This window comes from Lygodium microphyllum, chromosome 23 (assembly GCF_053477565.2).
Source record: "Lygodium microphyllum isolate KBCC chromosome 23, Lygodium_microphyllum_v1.1.10, whole genome shotgun sequence".
Lineage (NCBI taxonomy): Eukaryota > Viridiplantae > Streptophyta > Polypodiopsida > Schizaeales > Lygodiaceae > Lygodium > Lygodium microphyllum.
Window position 1 is genome coordinate 77,106,101 of NC_141157.1, and position 17,014 is coordinate 77,123,114.

The following is a 17,014-nucleotide window of genomic DNA, read 5'->3' on the forward strand; positions in this document are numbered from 1 at the left end:
TGGATGATCATTCGAGATACATGTGGATGTACTTTCTCAAGCATAAGTCCGATGCTTTCACATATTTCTCTACTTGGGTGTTGTTGCTTCATAACTAGATGGGTCATCGTGTAAGTTGTATGAGAAATGATAGCGGTGGTGAGTTCATCTTCCACAAGTTTTCCAAGTTTCTACAACAACATGGCATCTCTCGCCATCTCACATCTACCAATTCCCCCTCTTAGAGTGGAGTCATACAGCGTAGAAACCAGACAGTCATGGAAATGGCACGCTCTATACTGTTCATAACAAAGCTCGTTGAGCACCTTTGGATTGAGGCTACTCACACTGTGGTGTACATCCTCAACCAATGCCCGATTGCGGCTGTTCCTCATAAGACCCCATACGAGGCATTCTTTAGCTCTCGGCCTGTCATATCCCACTTCAGAGTCTTCAAGTGTCATACATACACACATACCTGATGATAAAATAGGAAAGCTCACTCCCGAGCTGATCTCCTTATCTTTGTCAAATATTTCTCTGAAGCGAAAGCCTATCGTTTATTTGATCCTCAGACAAACAAGGAGATCATTAAGAGGAACGTCATCTTTGACGAGAGGGATATCATGCAGTTCTCTCACTGGATTCCGATCCAATTTCTCCTTCCACATCATTGGAGATCATGCCTACTGAGCCTGGTCTACTACCTGCTCCTAACCTGCCTACAGATTCTTCAGCTCCCAAGCCCCCTCCATAAGACCCATTACCTCATTGGTACCAGCAGACCATGCACGATTCAAGGATCTTACCACTATATTCTACTCCGGAGGGACCTAGAAGATCTGCCTAGCTTACACCTTAGGTATCATTTGTGTCGCTATTTACAGCAGATTACATAGCACATTCTGAGCCAGATACATGGCAGGAGGCTGTTCAGCACCCTCAATGGCGAGAGGCCATGAAGAAGGAGCTAGAGAGTATTGGTCGAAATGAGACTTAAACATTGGTGGATCGTCTAAGCACACGAAAGTCATCAGGACGAAGTGGATTTTTAGGACCAAGCTAAAGGCTAATGGGACTTTAAACAAGTACAAGGCTCGCTCTATTGTGCAAGGGTTCAACAAAAGCATGGTATTGATTATAAAGAGACCTTCGCCCCTATTGCACGGTTGACATCTTTTTGGTTATTACTCATGCTAGCCACTCACCATGGTTGGCCAATTCATCAAACTGCATAGTGTGTTTGCTGCATGAGCATTGTATATTCAATAGTCATATCACTTCATTCACTCTCAGTGTTCATTGTCTCTGAGTCACCCTAACCCTAACTGTGTTCTTCTATCAGTCTGTGTTTTGTCGTATGGTGTTATTTGTGTTTCTGTGTTAGGGTATTTCTTCACAAGAGGGACTTCAAGGAGCCAATAGTGGCAAACTCTGTAAGCAACTGCCGACATTCAAACAACTGGACTTTCACATCATCCCCTTCTTTAATGAAAAACTCTTAAAGCTCAAAATCGAGATTAATACGCTGAGGTGATCTCGCGCCACATAGTGGCCAATGAGATGACTCCAATGCTCAATTGCAAGGGAAAAATGCTATAACTGAGAGTGCAACTCAAGAAGCAACCCCTACATTAACTCAACATTGGTTGTGGCATTGCGGACTCTCCATCGCCAAATGTGATCAGGGTGAGCTAATCAAGGGTTTGGCATAGGCTCTAGACCAACACAATGAGGTCCCAAAGTCCTTGAGATTCAAGCACTTGTTGCATGAAGTTCGACCAAGTGGTGAAATTCAACCCGTTAAAAGGAGTCTTATCCATAAAGACATTCTTGGTCATTGCAACAGAAGTGGTAGTGCTCAAATAAGATAGATAGAGTGGGTAGGGTGGGGGAATGGGGTAGTCATAAATATCAAAGATCAAGTGAAAGAAAAGACATATCACATACATGATAAAAGTAACGAACATGAATTTATCCAATAAAAGTCTCAAACAAGACCCATGGACTTTGCTAAAAAATTTATTACATAAATAGAAAGTACTAAAAAAAAATTCTTGTATCTTGGAGAATATATCATAACAATTTGTATGAAAAGGAATCATCGGCATTGCCACAACTTATCCCTTTAGTCTTATGTCAACAACATCAGCTATCCATCATCAGCTTGTTGCTATTGTCATCCTTCCTTGAGGCCCTGCCCTCTCCTTGCCTACATTGGGCCCAATTGCTACCACCCTGCTGCCTTGCATCTCTCTCAATCATCAACCTCTCCTAATATTGTCACCAGCCTATAAACACTTGTGTTTCATCCTCCACATGCTGCTTGTCCCCATCAACTATGCCTAGGCTACCACATTTTGGCCTTCTTGTCATCTGCACTGCTGGGCATCATCTGTGGCTACGTAACTATGCTGGACTATTCCAAACCAAAGGCATTGCTGCATTTGCTGCTTCTTGCACTCTCCTCAGCCTCAGCAACCCTTTCCCCATCAGGAGCTGCTGTGTTTCAGTTCTACTGTCAAGCATCCTTTCCTATCACCTAGCATCAAGCATTGGTGGTTTGTTGCACTTGGGATCCATCAAAGTACGTCACACTCCATCCTTTGGCCCTCTCCCACAAAAGAGAGTGGCTATTTGGACAGCCCTCCACTCCTTGAGCATTTATCACATACTATACTCAGTTTGAGCATAGAGTTACCTTTCAGCATTCATCTTCATTATCTTTCTTGTCTGAGATCTTTTATTATGCACTCTATGTTTCCTCTGCAAACCCTATATCCTCAAATGCTTCACCAATGAAGAGGGCAAAGTGGCTTCCTCCTTTATCCTATAGCCCTCCACATTCTAGGAACCGGAATGTTAATTTAGACTTGATTTACTACCCCTAGTAAAATCTCCTACAAAAAATCTTTCAACTACCTACTCTCTTGACCAAAGAAGGCCTTGGTATTTTTTCTGTTTCACATTTAACCCTTGGCTACCTACTTTCTTGACCAAAGAAGGCCTTGTATTTTTTTTGTTTCACATTTAACCCTTGGCTTCAAAATCTAAGCAGGGTGTTATAGTATTTTAACTTTTTAATCCTGGTGGATTTCCACACCTTTTGGGTTTCCCACACTCTAATGTAAAGTATTATTTAAACAACCTGTGTGCACTATGTATGCACATGTGGATTTCCACTTTAAATACAGCTTCCATAAAGAGAAAAATTCTCTACCTTTAAATCCCGATGTAGAATGTGATTTGAATGCAAATAGTCAACTGCCATCAGTAGCTGAACAAACCACTTGCATAATCTCTGAAATTGATACGTAAATAATTCTGTCAGAGGTATATGACTTGCCAAAGAGAACTATATCAGAAGATCCACTTTATTCAGAAAGAAAGTGACATGTATAACTGGTCATTGCAAAGAACATATCAAACCTCTTCAGGAAAAAGGACTCCACTTTGTTTCCTGATTGTCTCGGCCCTACATTGATTTTAAGAATAGCATCAAAAGCTTATCTAATTTTTGTAGGAAAGACCTTGTTCATAACTTGCTATGTGCAAATATTGAATATCCTGGAGACTCTCAAAGAACTCTATTATAAATAACAATTTTATTAGGGTTTGCCACACTGTGGCAAAGACTGCATAATTTTGAGAAAGGACAACTGTATCAGCTTGCTGTGCAATATCTAGCCAACCTGAGGGAGAAAATGAAAACCATTTGAGCATTCACTTACATATCACCACCCTCACAGTATCCTGTCACAATGCAAATATAGCATCCCTGCAACAACAGTATGCATGGCCATGAGTGCACAATACTTTGACATGTCTAATTCTGATAATATGGAAGTACTGTACAAGCTTGGTGGCACCTGTACATTTGATATAATTTTGTGCTATTTATGATAGCATTGGATTACATTATATGCTTGGTGCAATACATGTTTGGTGTGGTCCAGTGCTATTTCGCTAGCACTGACTTATTGTACAAGCTCCTACAAACACAAGACTGAAAGCAAGCACCTACACTTCACTTGGTGGAGAGCAAAAACAGGCATGTCCGTACAACATAATAGAACTCATAGAATCTACTATGCCCAACCATTTGATATCATAAAAGAAAGAATGTGAATACACTCGGGAAAAACAGATGCTGATGAAAAGCCAACCAGAGCTAGCTAGTCCCTTGGTGCAAAAGATACATAACTCCTAAGTCTCTTTTCGTGTCTTGCTCAAGCAGTAAATTCAGCAAGCAGCGCAGTGCAACTAAGAGCAACTAAATGCATAAAACTTCATGTAAAATTTGAAGTGGAATAACTAAATTCTTCAGCTACCTCTAAAGCATCAGCTTAATGTTGTGCTTTGCCGAGCTGGAAAATAAGGTAGTTTCTATTACCATAAAACATAACTCACTTTAAACCCATGTCTTCTCTTACTTTTTCTATCCATGCTTCTTTATACTCCACAATGAATGGGTGTTGAACTTTAGACATAAGATCCATCTGCCAAGGAAGAGCTCACATATCAGCTGGCCAATTTTTGTAATGGGTGCTAGACTTTCAAAGCAAACAGCTTAATCAGACCTCCTGATGGGCAGATCGCCTGCATCTATCTGTTTGCCGAGCAAGACGGATTTTTTTAAGGACATATCTGGAAGAATTAAAGCATGGAACCACAACACTGTCAAGGATCTTCTTTTTTGGTGATTAAGAATGTGGCTGATTATATGACTCAGAATAATTTTATAACGAAGTGCGTGTGCTCAACAGTCCCCCAGCTGGAGCTGTCTCAAAAAACCACAAAAATCATATATACAAGCCTCTCAAGGTGGTCTAGGGGTTAGAATGTTGTCAAGCTAAGCCATTGACATTCAAGATGTTTTGAGCTGCCTACAGTCAAGAAGCATATTAACAAGTGGCAGAAATTCATCACCTATGATGACGCCAACGTACATTGCCTTATTCAATTCAAAGACATGCACTCAAGCATGGGGCAGCCTCGCATTGCATTCTTGATCTGTCTAAATCAGAAAAGGGGAAAAGGACAGCTCCTATACCTAAAGACACAGCCCAAACTTACTTCTTTTTCTCGTTCTTGTGATGGACCAGAATGGCTGATCCGAAAGCGCCCCTACCGACCTGTTCCATAATCTCATACTGATCCATGCTCCTTGCAGTACTAGAAGCCTAAATTGTATATCACGGAGTATAAAGATTCACAATTATGTATGACCCATGAAGTGATGATCTAATCCAAGCTCCCCCGTTTCCAATGTTTCATTAGGATGACTCATTTGTACTCTGCTTTCAGACCACCATGATTCCATAACATGTTCCCTCCAAAGCTCCAGCTTGAAGGAATCTGTAGGCTTCTCACCAATGCCCTGCTTTAGTGATGAGGAGAACGGCTATGCTGAGCTTGAAGGAACCTAGATGCTTCTCACAGATGCCCTGCTCTGTAGATGAAACACAAGTCAGGCCATGCTGAGCTTGAAACAGTTTGCATGCTTCTCACCAATGACCTGCTCTTCTGCAAATGAGAAGAAAGGCCATGCTGAGTAATCTTCAAAATCAGGCAGACACACCGCTGTACACCCAGGACCATGTCTTCGGTCTACAGAGAGGCAGTGTTTGCAGCAAGGATGCTCTGTTCCAGCTCTGTGGGCAGAGAGCATGTTCTGTCTCCCAATGTGACCCGGATGGATCAGGGGGTCTAAAGAAGAGCAAGGGAAACCCAATGTGGCACAAAGAAAGACACACTTGAGTGAGCTCTGTGATGACTGAAGAGAGCTTCTGGGTAACTTTGCTTGGAATGCTTTACTTACAGGGATATGTGAGTGTGACAGACATAGACGGCGAGAGAGAGAGAGAGAGAGAGAGCTGTCTCTGATGTTGATGTTGATGTTGATGTTGATCATCAATAGTATTCTAAATTCAGCAAGCACAATTGAAGCTAGAACACATGCTTACAGCACTGTCCCATGTGTGTGTGTGTGTTTGTATCCAATTGTGTGGGTCCATCTCTCCATTCTTTATATGGTAAAATGATAGTATGGTTGAGCTGAGGAACCTCCAAGGCCAGGCTAAACTATCAAAGAAGTTCAGCAAGTTAAAGAAACCTTAAGTGGATCCTTTTGGATTCAATAGACCCGCCCAAAGAACTTTCACAAACCCTAGAGGCTCCCCTCCTAAACAGAACCCTTCATCTTTACTAGTTGGCCTAGTCCGGCTTAGGGTTTGCATGCCTGCGGGGTTTGCTAGGCTGCACTTGATTCCTTTTGTGTCTTTGTGAGACATTACATAGCTACTTCCCTTTGCTCACAAAAAAGAGAGTGGATGGCACACTTCACATGCAACAAACGGTGCACTCTACACGTAAGGTTATATGGAACCCCATCAATCTCGAGAGGCAAGTATTTAATGTTTTAACAAGTTGTATTTCAACACTAAAAGAGCACACATTTCTAAAGGATTAATGCTAGATCTTTGTAAAACACGTGCCACATTTTGTGTACATTTTGTTTAGCTAATGTCTTCTTTGTGCACTGATGCGAAATAAAAGAACTCATTGGCATGTCGCTTTTATGTTGCCTTAAGTATAGACTAGCCTAGTCCGACATTGTTGGCTAGGCTCACTAACCATACTTCATGCAATTTGTGAGCTTTCAAAGCTCATAACTTTTTTGAAGGTAAGGGTAATATTTATTCAACCCCCAAACTTTCCAACTGAGGGCAAGGGTAACTGGATCTTCACAATAGAGTGCAAGGGTAACTTGATCTTCACAACATTGAGAGAAAACATACTTGATTCTCTCTCTCTCTCTCTCTCTCTCTCTCTCTCTCTCTCTCTCTCTCTCTAGCTTAAATTTGAATGAGAATGTTTACATTGGCCACCTAAAGAAAATCAAAATAATCATAAGTAAAGCCAAAAGGCTACCAAAACATAGCACACAAATATCATGTGGGAGGCACAACAAGAATGGAGTGAACAATGTGCAACCATGGAGCAACCACTTCAATGAGGACTATGTTAGCCAAGATCGTGGAAGAAATCTACCATAACAATAATCCTCAAACACATGCCATGCAACCATGGATACCCGAGGCTAAATAAAAAATAATGGCATTACAAGTGTGCTTAATGTGGCACATAGCAATCCATCTCAAAAAATGGAAAAGGCAAGGATGATTTTGCTATAAAGTGGCAAAAGTAAGCATCTTGCCCATGACCCAAGAATGGATGCATGTTCACCACCATGTACTAAGGTCCACACAGGAATAAAGCTCCAAATTTGCCTCACAATAGGGCAAGAGATGAAAAGATGAATTGTGGTCTTCATCACATGTGATGCAAAAGATATAATGGCCACAATAAATCTTTCAAGCACATAGCACATTCCCAATGGGAAGGCCCCCAATAAGTAGCCTCCATATGAAAAATTTTCCCTATAGAGCTTCAACAACTAGGCAATGTTGAGGTAGGAGTACTAAAGGTAGGTGGCTAGTCTAATATTGAGCATGGTAAACAATGGGGATAGTGAAGAGCTCAAGTTAAGCCAAATTTGAGATGCTCTTTGCAAGCTTCTAGACTACCAAAGAGATACGCATTGTCTCTTCACTACGTCATGGTTACAGATTACGATGAGCCTTCGTGCTATGATAATGCTATGGCTAGGGGTGATAGTCATAAGTAGATGAGGAGTGTGCAATCTCAAAGTTGGAGTCTTTGGTAAAGAATGCTACTTGGGAGTTAGTTCCTTTACCTAAGTGCAAGTATGCACTACCCTACAACTGGTTCTACAAGTTGAAATCGTCTCTGTCTAATGCACTGCCTAAGTACAAGGCAACATTGGTAGCCAAGGGATTCAAGTAATAGAAGGAAATTGACTTTGATCAGATATTCTCACTAGTAGTCAAGATGACCACCCTGTGTATGATGTTTGCATTGGTTGCCAAGGAAGACATGAAGGTTGTGTAGATGGATGTTAAGACATCTTTCTTAGATGGATATTTGCATGAGGATATCTGTATGCAGTAGCCAAAGGGTTGTGTCAGGGAAGGCAAGTTACTATTGGTATGTAAGGTCCATGAGAGCTTATATGGCTTGAAGCAAGCTCGCAAGGAGTGGTATCATAAGTTTGATGTCTTCATGCGGTCTCAAGAATACACAAAGATTCATACCAATTTACATGGAAGGCTATGGATGGTAGCCTTATGATATTTATCCTTTATGAGAATGACATGAACCTTTAACATAAAAGACTTCATGGATGTTGGTCACATCCGTAGCATGCACATTATATGGAACAGAGACAAGAATATTCCCTGCTTGTCTAAAAAGGAGTACACTAGCAAAGAACTAGAGCAATTGGATATGGAGAGGGGGAAGGCTATCAATGTTCCATCATCCTCCATATTTGAAAATTAGCCAAGAGGACAACCCTAAGTCAAATAATCAAAAGTTTGAAATGGCCAAGGTTCCTTATGCATCCATAGTTGGTAGTTTGAGGTACGCTATGGTTGCTACATGTCCAGGCATTGCCTATGTAGTGGGAGTGGATAGTATATACCAAGCCTTTGTAAGAAGCATTGGGAAGCAATGACGAGTATCAAGATATGCTTGAATGGCATTAGAGCTATGTCCATATGCTTTGGAATAAAGGATACATATGCCACAAATGCTAATTTTACATGGAATATAGACTTCGGGAGATTTATAGGTTTGTCTTCACATTCACAAGTGGTGCAATCTCATGAATTTCTTGATTGAGCCATATAGTACAACTTTATCTACCATGAAGGCTCAATATGTTGCACCTGATAAGGTATACAAGGAAGCCATATGGCTTACTTGTCTAATGGGATATTTAGGCATTGCAAAAGAGATGTCTACTTTGCACCATGATAGTCAATGTGCCATCTAGTTGGCTTGAAATCATATCTTTGATGCAAAAACAGTGCACATTGAGGTGAAGTATCACTTCATTAGGGATGTGCTCGAGGACAAGAGCATTGAGCTTGTCAAGGTCCATATGGATAATAACCCTATAGATCTTCTCACAAAAGGTCTATTTTTTTAGTGTTTTGCACATTTTAAAGTATTGATGGTGGCCATTGGATGGCATCTTCACTTCTTATACTCCCTTGAAGGTGCATTGGCCTTTAAGTGGGGGTTTGTTGGGATAAAGGCCAAAGGTCAAGTAGGCACCCCATGTATAAGTATATACTATATAATTATATACATATGAAAATAATGAAAAATAAGGTGAACTAAGTATCCACCAAAAATTGTGTGCATGCTTCCTCTTTGTCTCAACCCTCTTTCTCCATAGCTTTGACTCTCTCTCTCTCTCTCTCTCTCTCTCTCTCTCTCTCTCTCTCTCTCTCTCTCTCTCTCTCTCTCTCTCTCTCTCTCTCTCTCTCCATGACACCTATGTTTGTGGATAGTTGGATTGTAGCAAGATATAATGCGACATAGATTTGGAAATTTGAGGATTATGCAAGAGCAATGCATGTGACAATCATAGTGGAAGAATGGCAAAGTTGGTGAAGAGGTAAACCTAAACTCTAAGGGTAGGCTTACATCGATGAAGATGTTATGCTTACTAATGGGAGCTTGATAAGAATGATGAATTCTCATCCTTCTTTTCTTATTTTGGAAGAAAGATATGCAAAATTGAAGGTTCCAATTTTGAAAATGAAAGGTCACCTAGCCATTCTATAATAAGGTTAAGTGTACATGGTGCAAAGAGTATAGGTATACAAGGTTAAGTGCACATGGTATAAGGGGTGTAGATATTTGTTCCCCACATGAGAATGCTAATGGATTTAAAGAAGAGGCTCCTCACAAAGCCATGTGGAGAACTAATAGGATCGTATTAATTTATCCACACGTGCATATGTGTGATTCCACATTATCACATGAATAAGCACACATGTATGAGAATTTTGTGTAAGGTATGTGTGCCTGGAAACACTCATACAATGGAAAACATAGTCCATTTTCATAATGCCATGCAAAGCGTAACTTAGGTGTGCAAAAGCTAGGTGCTCTTATATTGTGCTTAGGCATGGATTGGTTACACTTTAAAGCTATACATCAAAATTGTACTTTTGTGTGGAGAACTTTGGACTTAGAATGTGATGAGGCTAAAAATATGTATATTGCACACATGCTGGTTCCATAAGCAAGGCTTTGCATTTACTATGTGGGGATTTGCATCTATAGCTTTTGTTTATGGGCCATAACTTTGACTACTCGAGCTAAGGCACCAAAAATACATACATAGTCACCACAAGTTTGTGCGTGCTTCTCTTCATCTCCTCCTATACTAATGAAGCATGTTAGCTAACTAGCTTGTGCCATTTTCACTTATAGTGATTGTGTTAATCCCTTGCTAGATGAATGATTATGATTAGGTGTAGGAGGGGTATCTTCTTTTCCCTTTTGAAATACTTGGTCTATTGGACTCAAAGTAGCAATCACTTTTGCACAAAGCAAGTCCAAGTGTGTTCCAGTTGCTCACATAATCTACTTTGCATATTGTTTTGTACTTCAATGTCCTCTTGATCAAAATTACTATTCCGATATCGTCGGTATTATAAGCAAGATTTGAAGTCATATACATAGTTTGTCTTTCCATTCTTATATAGTTAAAGTACACTAGAATAGAACCTAATTATAAATATCTATATGTTGTCACATATTGAGAGTAGCATAACATCAGGAGAATAGGTTCGAAAACTACATTCTACTACTCAGGTCATTATGTTTATAAATTTGAGATAGAGAGAGAGTGCGCGGACTTGCAAAATCACGTTCACATCCAAGTGCAAAGTCATGGTGGATGCAGATGAACATGTAAGGGGGGTGGGGGGAGAGAGAGAGAGAGAGAGAGAGAGAGAGAGAGAGAGAGAGAGAGAGAGAGAGAGAGAGAGAGAGAGAGAGAGAGAGAGAGAGAGAGAGAGAGAGAGAGAGAGAGAGAGAGAGAGAGAGAGAGAGAGAGAGAGAGAGAGAGAGAGAGAGAGAGAGAGAGAGAGAGAGAGAGAGATCAACATGGTCTTGATCAGAATGAACATGTAGGATGTCACTACAACATCCTGAATTGACATTGGTTAAGGAGTACCAACATTAGAGGGGGTAGTACATTCACTAGGGTTTGCATGCATCAAACAAAGTTTAAATCAACATGGGTTGCACCATTCCTTGTGCATGTGATTGACACTTTGAGGCCAATGCTTGGGTACCTTGATCCATTCTAGATTGTGTAAGTAGCCATAATGATTGATCTTGTACAAAGTGAGATTTTAACATGACAAGACCCAAATTCATAACAAATGTATGTATCACATGTCTCACACATCAAACTTCTTGAGGGAGTGATCAAATGGGAAAAATACTCCTAATAGAATACAAAATAACATCAAGTTTGACACCACAACATAGACTATCGAATGCATGCGAAACAATTATCCATCTATCCTAACTTATTTCCAAAAACTTTGTTTTTGTGGAGCACTTAAAGTAGACCTCCATTCATCTCACATGAGCTAACCCTCAAAACACTACACCCCAAACATTTGGAAAATGAAAGGCCTTCCACTTATAACTATTTCTTGTCTTTTATGAAGAGGAAATTCACGAACCATATTCATTGTGTGCTCTCCTCTCATGTCCCATTGTGGTAGTCTATTTTTGGAGTAGCCAAACTAGTTTTAATTTGTAACACAATTATTGTATTAAAACTATTTATGGCAACAAAGTGGCCTTTCCAAACTCCAAAAAACAATGGTTCATTCCCATATGAACCATTACCAATATGAAATCAACAAAAATTGCCGAAAGGTCTCAAGATATTGTCACTACTTTGTTTAAAGTACTTATAGAACCTTGCTTTTCAATCAAAGGCAAATCCATATCCAATCCCCATTTCTGTTCCATGGATTTACACAAATGCTTTAACAAGTAGATATGGGTATAGGTAATTTGTGTTATGCATGTTGAGTTTATAGTATAGTGCACATGAAATCATAGCCATAACACCTAACTTATCAAGGGACTTCATCTTACTATTAATGGCAGCATAACCAAAACACCCACATCCTTTTTAAGGGTTCTCACATATGGAAGGTAGTATTATTATCCACCTTATTAAGGGGCTCATTTAATGTTTGCAATGGATAGGGAATAGAACATAAATTCCAAAATCTTAGGTATGCATCATTCAATTGTGCATCACATTGCATAGGTAACACTTGATAACATGAAAACTTATAAAGGCTTGATCCTTTAATACGATGTTGATTTTGGAGCTTAGCTTCTTACCTTTAATACATCGTTTACACCAATAGTAATTGCATATAAGAAATCAAGTTGACCCATCTTTACTATTAGTTAACGAGAGGTGGGGGGGTGGGTGCCACGTGGCAGCCCCCCCACCTCCCCCACAAGAAAAAAGAGAACGTAGGGGCAGGTGCCACGCGTCCAGCACCCACCTCCGCCCCCACCCGCAAAAATCGCGCCCGCCCCGGCACGAAGCGCTGGGCTGAGTCTAGGCGCGGAGCGCCTAGTTATAGTAATCAATAAGAGTAGTTGCAATATCACAAATAGCAATCACATACAAGCAAGTGATTCTATCCAAATGACTCTCATATCAAATGTGAGAGGTGTTGTTATCCTCTAAAAAGTACTAGGCTCTAAAAGCATTAAAAAATACCTGCATGTTGGTGTAAGCCGGCCAAAAAGACTTTTAATCACAAACATTATAGATGGCGTAAAGGAAGAGCCATGATGGCTCACTGAAAGTAGACAACATGTGCAATAAAGAAGACATATTAAAAGGGACAAGTTATAACATACTACAAGGATATACAAGTACTTAAAGCTACACGAAGTTGTTGTTTGTTGCATATGGAATTTATTGTTGAACCATCTTGTCATCATATTTTAGAAAACATACCTAGTGACCAAATTTCCATTGTTGGCAATTCTTAATTTGCCACTCATATCTTTCCTTGTGCTTATAATCTTCACACCAAAAATTTCAAACCACATAATTCTTTCATTTAATTGAGTTTATCTTAGTTATTGTATTTTCACCCAAACCATAATGCATTAATGATTTCTTGAGAGTTTGAATATGCTTTGCATCCATTGGTGATTACAAGGGTAGTGTAGAGTTTTATTAGAATTCAAGGCCGAAGATAAGCAACAATAAGAAGTTTGAATTTCATCATGTCACAAATCACCCCTTGTAACAATATTTCAACCAAATGAATAGTACTAGTGGCAACTTTGCATGTTTTTAGGAGTGACTCCTAATGGGACATGAAAATTGAGAAGTTTAGGGGGTGTATATATGATATATGGGGGAGAGAGAGAGAGAGAGAGAGAGAGAGAGAGAGAGAGAGAGAGAGAGAGAGAGAGAGAGAGAGAGAGAGAGAGAGAGAGAGAGAGAGAGAGAGAGAGAGAGAGAGAGAGAGAGAGAGAGAGAGAGAGAGAGAGAGAAATGTACATGCATATACATGTGTAGACATAGAGAGAAAGAGAGAAAAGGAACGTCTTTTAAAGTTAATGACACAAGTTACTACTTAAAGCTTTTAAAGTATTGGGAGTAAGCTTACAGGTATTGCTTATCTATATCCCTTGAGGCACAAGCATTGCATGGCTACCAATGTCTTTATTTCTACTCAATGTACCACCTTATCTGTATTGCTTGAGGCATAAGCATTGCATGACTACTAATGGCTTCATTTAAATTTTTTCTTTGTGATATTTATGCTCTAGCTAAGTACGAATAGGTTTTTTCATTTCTCATTAAAATGTTGAGAAAGTGTATTAACTTTTTTGGCCTTTATCCCTAGTGTGGGGGGTGAAGGGGGGATGGTGAGAGGGGATTTTCCTTTGTGACCACAAAGTAGAAAAATGAGAAACGTGAAAACAATTTTTGAAAAGGATATGTTTGGGATAATAATGATGATCTAACACAATGCTTTAAAGGGTGGCACATGTAAATACTATGATAGGTGGTCGTCTCTTCTTTGAATGGAGGGCCTTAACCCTTTCTTTTGGTTCATCTTTGTCACATATCTCATGATAGTTACTCTTCAAAGCCTTCATTTGTGTGGCTTATGAGACACTTATGTGTCATAAGAGTTTGTCATCCATGCATTATTCCATAAAGAAGCTTATTGTGGGTTTTCTTCCCTTCTACCATCCTATGCTACATGGGTTCTCACCTTACACTGGCATGTTTGAAACACTTTACAAAAATCATTTGTTGCCACCCTATTCTAGTCAATTGGCACCTTCTTTTGAAGGTGATATATGCCTAGAAGTGGATGGTTTTGGGTATGTTTTTTCTATTGTTAAGAAGTTTTTGATTGTGCTCTTCAATTGTATCCCATGCAAGTTTATTATCATTTAGTTGTATGTCACCATTGCTTTTTTTTCAAACAATCCTTCAATGTTTCTTATGTGTAAGCTCTTAAACTACAAGGGTTCCCATTTTACTCTAAAATGATTTGTTGATATCTTTGGATGCTTGAGTTTTGTTTGTAGGCATTTAAAATGACATTTTGTCATGTTGACTAATGTTAGCACACCATCTACTATGGATGCCCTTATTACTTGTTGGGGCAAGTGATCATGTCTCACAATGAGGAGATTATCTATTATAATACATTGCTCCTCTGGTCTGTTCTCCCTATGATGTTTTTCTCTATAAGAAAAATTTCAAAAGTATTACTTACAACAATATCCATGTTGTTTAAATCATATAAAGATCTTTACTATGATTTTAATATAGAAAACATACCTTTAGATTCTTGCATGGGTATTTTGATATCTTTAAATGTCTCGCTTTCCATACAGCTTTTGAAAATTTTAAACATACTATAGAATTTTCTTTATAATTTAACCTAATATTGTATGATTTATTATAGAACTTTATATTTTTTAATTATACATAATAATCTTAAGATCCTTGTTGTAGTTAGGTTCTACTAAGTTTTCTCCAATCATTCATGCCATTACATCTCTTATTAATTAATTTGTAGGTATTGAATAAAGTTGCTACACGTTTGATTTGCCTATATTCGACTTGTCTATTTAATTAGTGCTATAGTGGACATCACCTTTTCTTGGAAGATTGATTCACATGTACCCAATTTTAGAATTTGATAGCATAGTTTATGCAAGTTTCAAAAATGTGATACTTGGATTAAGTTTGTGTCGATGTAGTTTTTGGTAGCACAAGTTATCATTATTCTTTTTTGAATCTTAGACTCATGAAATGACAACTTGTGTGCTTTTGCAAGTGCTATACAACTCAATGAGGATTGCATTTGTTTATTGTAATCTACTTGATAATAATTTCTTGACCTCTTCCATTTTGCTAGGTTGGCTTGGTATGCACTTCATATCTTGTAACATGGCTAATTCCATTATGTTTTATTCAATTATAAAGTCACTATTTTTCATATCATGTGTATGTTAACAAAGTTTTGTTTCAAATAATTAAAAAAAATTTAATCATAGATCCATATCAATAGGTCTACTACACTAACTAATTGTAATAATATATTAAATTAGGTATTTTGCGACATTTTAATAGGTAAGATTTTGCATTTTAATGTAAAATTTTAACTAACTAACTTACTTTGAGGCAAGTTATTTTAATAGGTAAGATTTTGCATTTTAATGTAAAATTTTAACTAACTAACTTACTTTGAGGCAAGTTCTAATTTATAATGTTCAATTGAAGAGCCATATTTCAAATATTACTTTTGAATGAGCAAACTAATTAGAATGTCTAATTACATAGGTCAAATGCTTTAATAAGACCAATTTTAAGAGAGTGTGAACAAAATGTGTATTATAAAACTAAAAGAAGTGAGTGTCAAGTGAAGTACTTTTATATTTCTTCCTTATCAATAAAAGATGAGTCATTAAGAGTTTGCAATGAATAAATTTACTATTGTGCATGAATAAAAAGTGGGGATGTTTAAAAAAAGTGGTTAGAGCCCTTATAAAGCCCCTCTTACAATTAGTCTATTAATTCTTCGCACAAAGTTGCTCACTCTTCCTTCAAGTAAGGTCTTCCATCACCTAAACATGTATTGTTTGAGAATGACAATGTGGAGGCAGAATCCCTATTAACTTAGAAGCATCTTTGTTTATCTATTTATCTTTGCATAAATCTTGTCTTGTAGCTACTCAAGGTGATTAAACTCTCTCTACAAAGTCCCATTGAATCTAATTTGAAAATGAGGGCATGTTGTTATGACTTATGGTCAGTAAAAGATACAACAATATGTTTTTGTCAACACACTAAGTACTATGTGCTTGCTATCAATTTGGGCACTAGCTTAAGACAAGGTATGTTGCTTTCATATAATAGACAAATAAAGGGACACAGACAATGATTGTATAATCTCATTAGAGGCTACCTTCAGCTAAAGCCTAGCAAGAATGAAGCTTAAAGTGAGCCCAAAAAGCAAGAAAGGGGATAGAAATATTGCAATATCCCTAGCCTTAAAATTTCCTCAAATTAAAAAAGAGGCATGTTAACTAGACATTTTTGATTGGCATATTGCTAATTCATATTCATGTAAAAAAAACAAGCAAAGCAAACTAAGATAAATCAAGAAACTTAGCCATAGTTCCTTGTTCCATTTGCAATGATCAGACAAAGCAATCAATGAATGTTTGTTCCCACAAGAATATGAGCTCATCTATTAGCCATCCAAACATTGTGCTTTGTGAGTATGGAACTTACAAGGCCGAGCACCTAGCTTGTATTAGAGCCTTAAGTTAAGGCATGACCTTTTAGATTGTCTGTTTGATGAAACTTTCACTTTGGTGGTTCATGAAGCATTCACTATCCATTTCAAAGACATAATTAAAGTGGATTCTTGCGTATCAAAGGTCCATAAACTTACAACCATAAAAAAGGACATATAAGGACATTTGTTATACTTAATATGCTTAAAAAAATAATGTTATATATTACTTCCATAACTAAAGTTGGATATTTCCT

General features: G+C 38.3%; 1 protein-coding gene across 1 annotated transcript; it reads right to left on the reverse strand.

Moving 5' to 3' along the window:
- Positions 1-3,163: 3,163 nt before the first annotated feature.
- Positions 3,164-5,917, reverse strand: LOC148016360 (serine/threonine-protein kinase Nek2-like). Its single transcript, XM_087663896.1, has 6 exons — positions 5,056-5,917; positions 4,560-4,626; positions 4,413-4,478; positions 3,711-3,757; positions 3,409-3,454; positions 3,164-3,280 (listed from the first exon to the last, which is right to left on the reverse strand). Exons 1-6 carry the CDS (start codon positions 5,139-5,141, stop codon positions 3,164-3,166), a joined length of 429 nt encoding a protein of 142 aa, XP_087520022.1. The 5' UTR covers positions 5,142-5,917.
- Between the last annotated feature and the right edge of the window lie 11,097 nt (positions 5,918-17,014).

Excerpts from the sequence above, each read along its gene's own strand:
- LOC148016360 (XM_087663896.1), bottom strand. The coding sequence starts at position 5,141 with ATGGATCAGTATGAGATTATGGAACAGGTCGGTAGGGGCGCTTTCGGA. Across the intron at positions 4,479-4,559 it reads GGCGATCTGCCCATCAGGAG|ATGGATCTTATGTCTAAAGT; the intron begins GTCTGATTAAGC and ends CTTCCTTGGCAG. Across the intron at positions 3,758-4,412 it reads AAGAAGCATGGATAGAAAAA|GGATGCTATATTTGCATTGT; the intron begins GTAAGAGAAGAC and ends CTGTTGTTGCAG.